The sequence below is a fragment of the Cariama cristata genome, unplaced genomic scaffold (genome assembly GCF_000690535.1).
Source record: "Cariama cristata isolate BGI_N322 unplaced genomic scaffold, ASM69053v1 scaffold24011, whole genome shotgun sequence".
In the NCBI taxonomy this organism is placed as follows: Eukaryota; Metazoa; Chordata; class Aves; order Cariamiformes; family Cariamidae; genus Cariama; species Cariama cristata.
The window spans coordinates 8,798-9,802 of NW_009600163.1; the positions used below are offsets into that span (position 1 = coordinate 8,798).

Here is a 1,005-nt window from a genome sequence, read left to right on the forward strand (position 1 = left end):
CCACAAGGCAGAAGCGGAGGACCCAGCTTCTCCTTCGCACCGCAGCCTGGCCGCTCCACCCTGCAGTGCTGCCCTTGGGGGCTGGGGTAACCCGGCAGACCCCTGCGTTAGCTCGGCGCTGGGGCTGGGTTGTCCCTGGGCTCCCTGCACGTGAGGAGGGAAGGGCTCTGAATTGCTTCCACGGTTTCTCCGGAGGAGAGTGGAAAGAGAGGAAGAAACCAGCCTTGAGCCACTCCAGAGAAATGGGTTTAGAGTCTCCCTGTAAAGCGCTGGAGCGGAGGGAACCTGCTCTGGGGCGGGAGGCAGCCTGGCCCCCAACCCAGATCTCGGAGCCTCGCTGAAAACATACCAAAAAAAAAAATTAGTTAGCGTGCTGCTCTGGCTGCTTTATACAAACTCGAAAGCAAGAGTTTCCACCTGACCGCAGCCTCACCTTTGCTGCAGGCTGCGCCGGTCGCATCCTGCCTCCCTCACCCCACAACAATCCGCCACTCCTGCCCCCTCCCTGAGCACCTCCTGACCCCCGGGGCACCTGCTGCTGTGCCCACCCCGGGCCGGGGCTTTTCTCGGGGAAAAAGAGAACCCCTTAACCCCAACCCGGAGGGACGCGACCTGCAGAGAGCTCCCGCGGCTTGACCGAACGCTGCTTTTTGCTTGAGCTTCACAGGCGCCAGTTGGCTAGGACAGATGAGGCTGGATTTAGATGCTTCAGGAGATGGATAAATAACCCTTCCCTTCGGGGTAGCATGCTTCGCAAGCTTTGGGGAGGTTTCCCTGCTGTAGAAAGGCTCCAGGCTCCCTCCGCTCCGCAGCACAGGACAGGTGCGGGTCCCAGGGAGGCGGTGAGGCTCCGTGACCGGGAGGCACGGCCCCCCAGCACCCATCTCCCCCCTCTTGCTTGCAGCTGCCGGAGCCCATTATGCCTTTCCGCATGTACAACGAGCTGATGGGCCTGGCCAAGGAGAGCTTGCAGGGCGGCGAGGCCAAGGGCAAGAGCGGGAAAGG

The 1,005-nt window shown here is 62.0% G+C and overlaps 1 protein-coding gene across 1 annotated transcript in view; it reads left to right on the forward strand.

Annotated features, from left to right (window-relative positions):
- Positions 1-1,005, forward strand: part of HMHA1 (histocompatibility (minor) HA-1) — a gene marked incomplete at its 5' end in the record, with an annotated part of 12,567 nt that overhangs the window by 8,531 nt on the left and 3,031 nt on the right. The window contains 1 exon segment of the mRNA XM_009709944.1: positions 905-1,003. Coding sequence (XP_009708246.1) covers positions 905-1,003 — 99 coding nt within the window.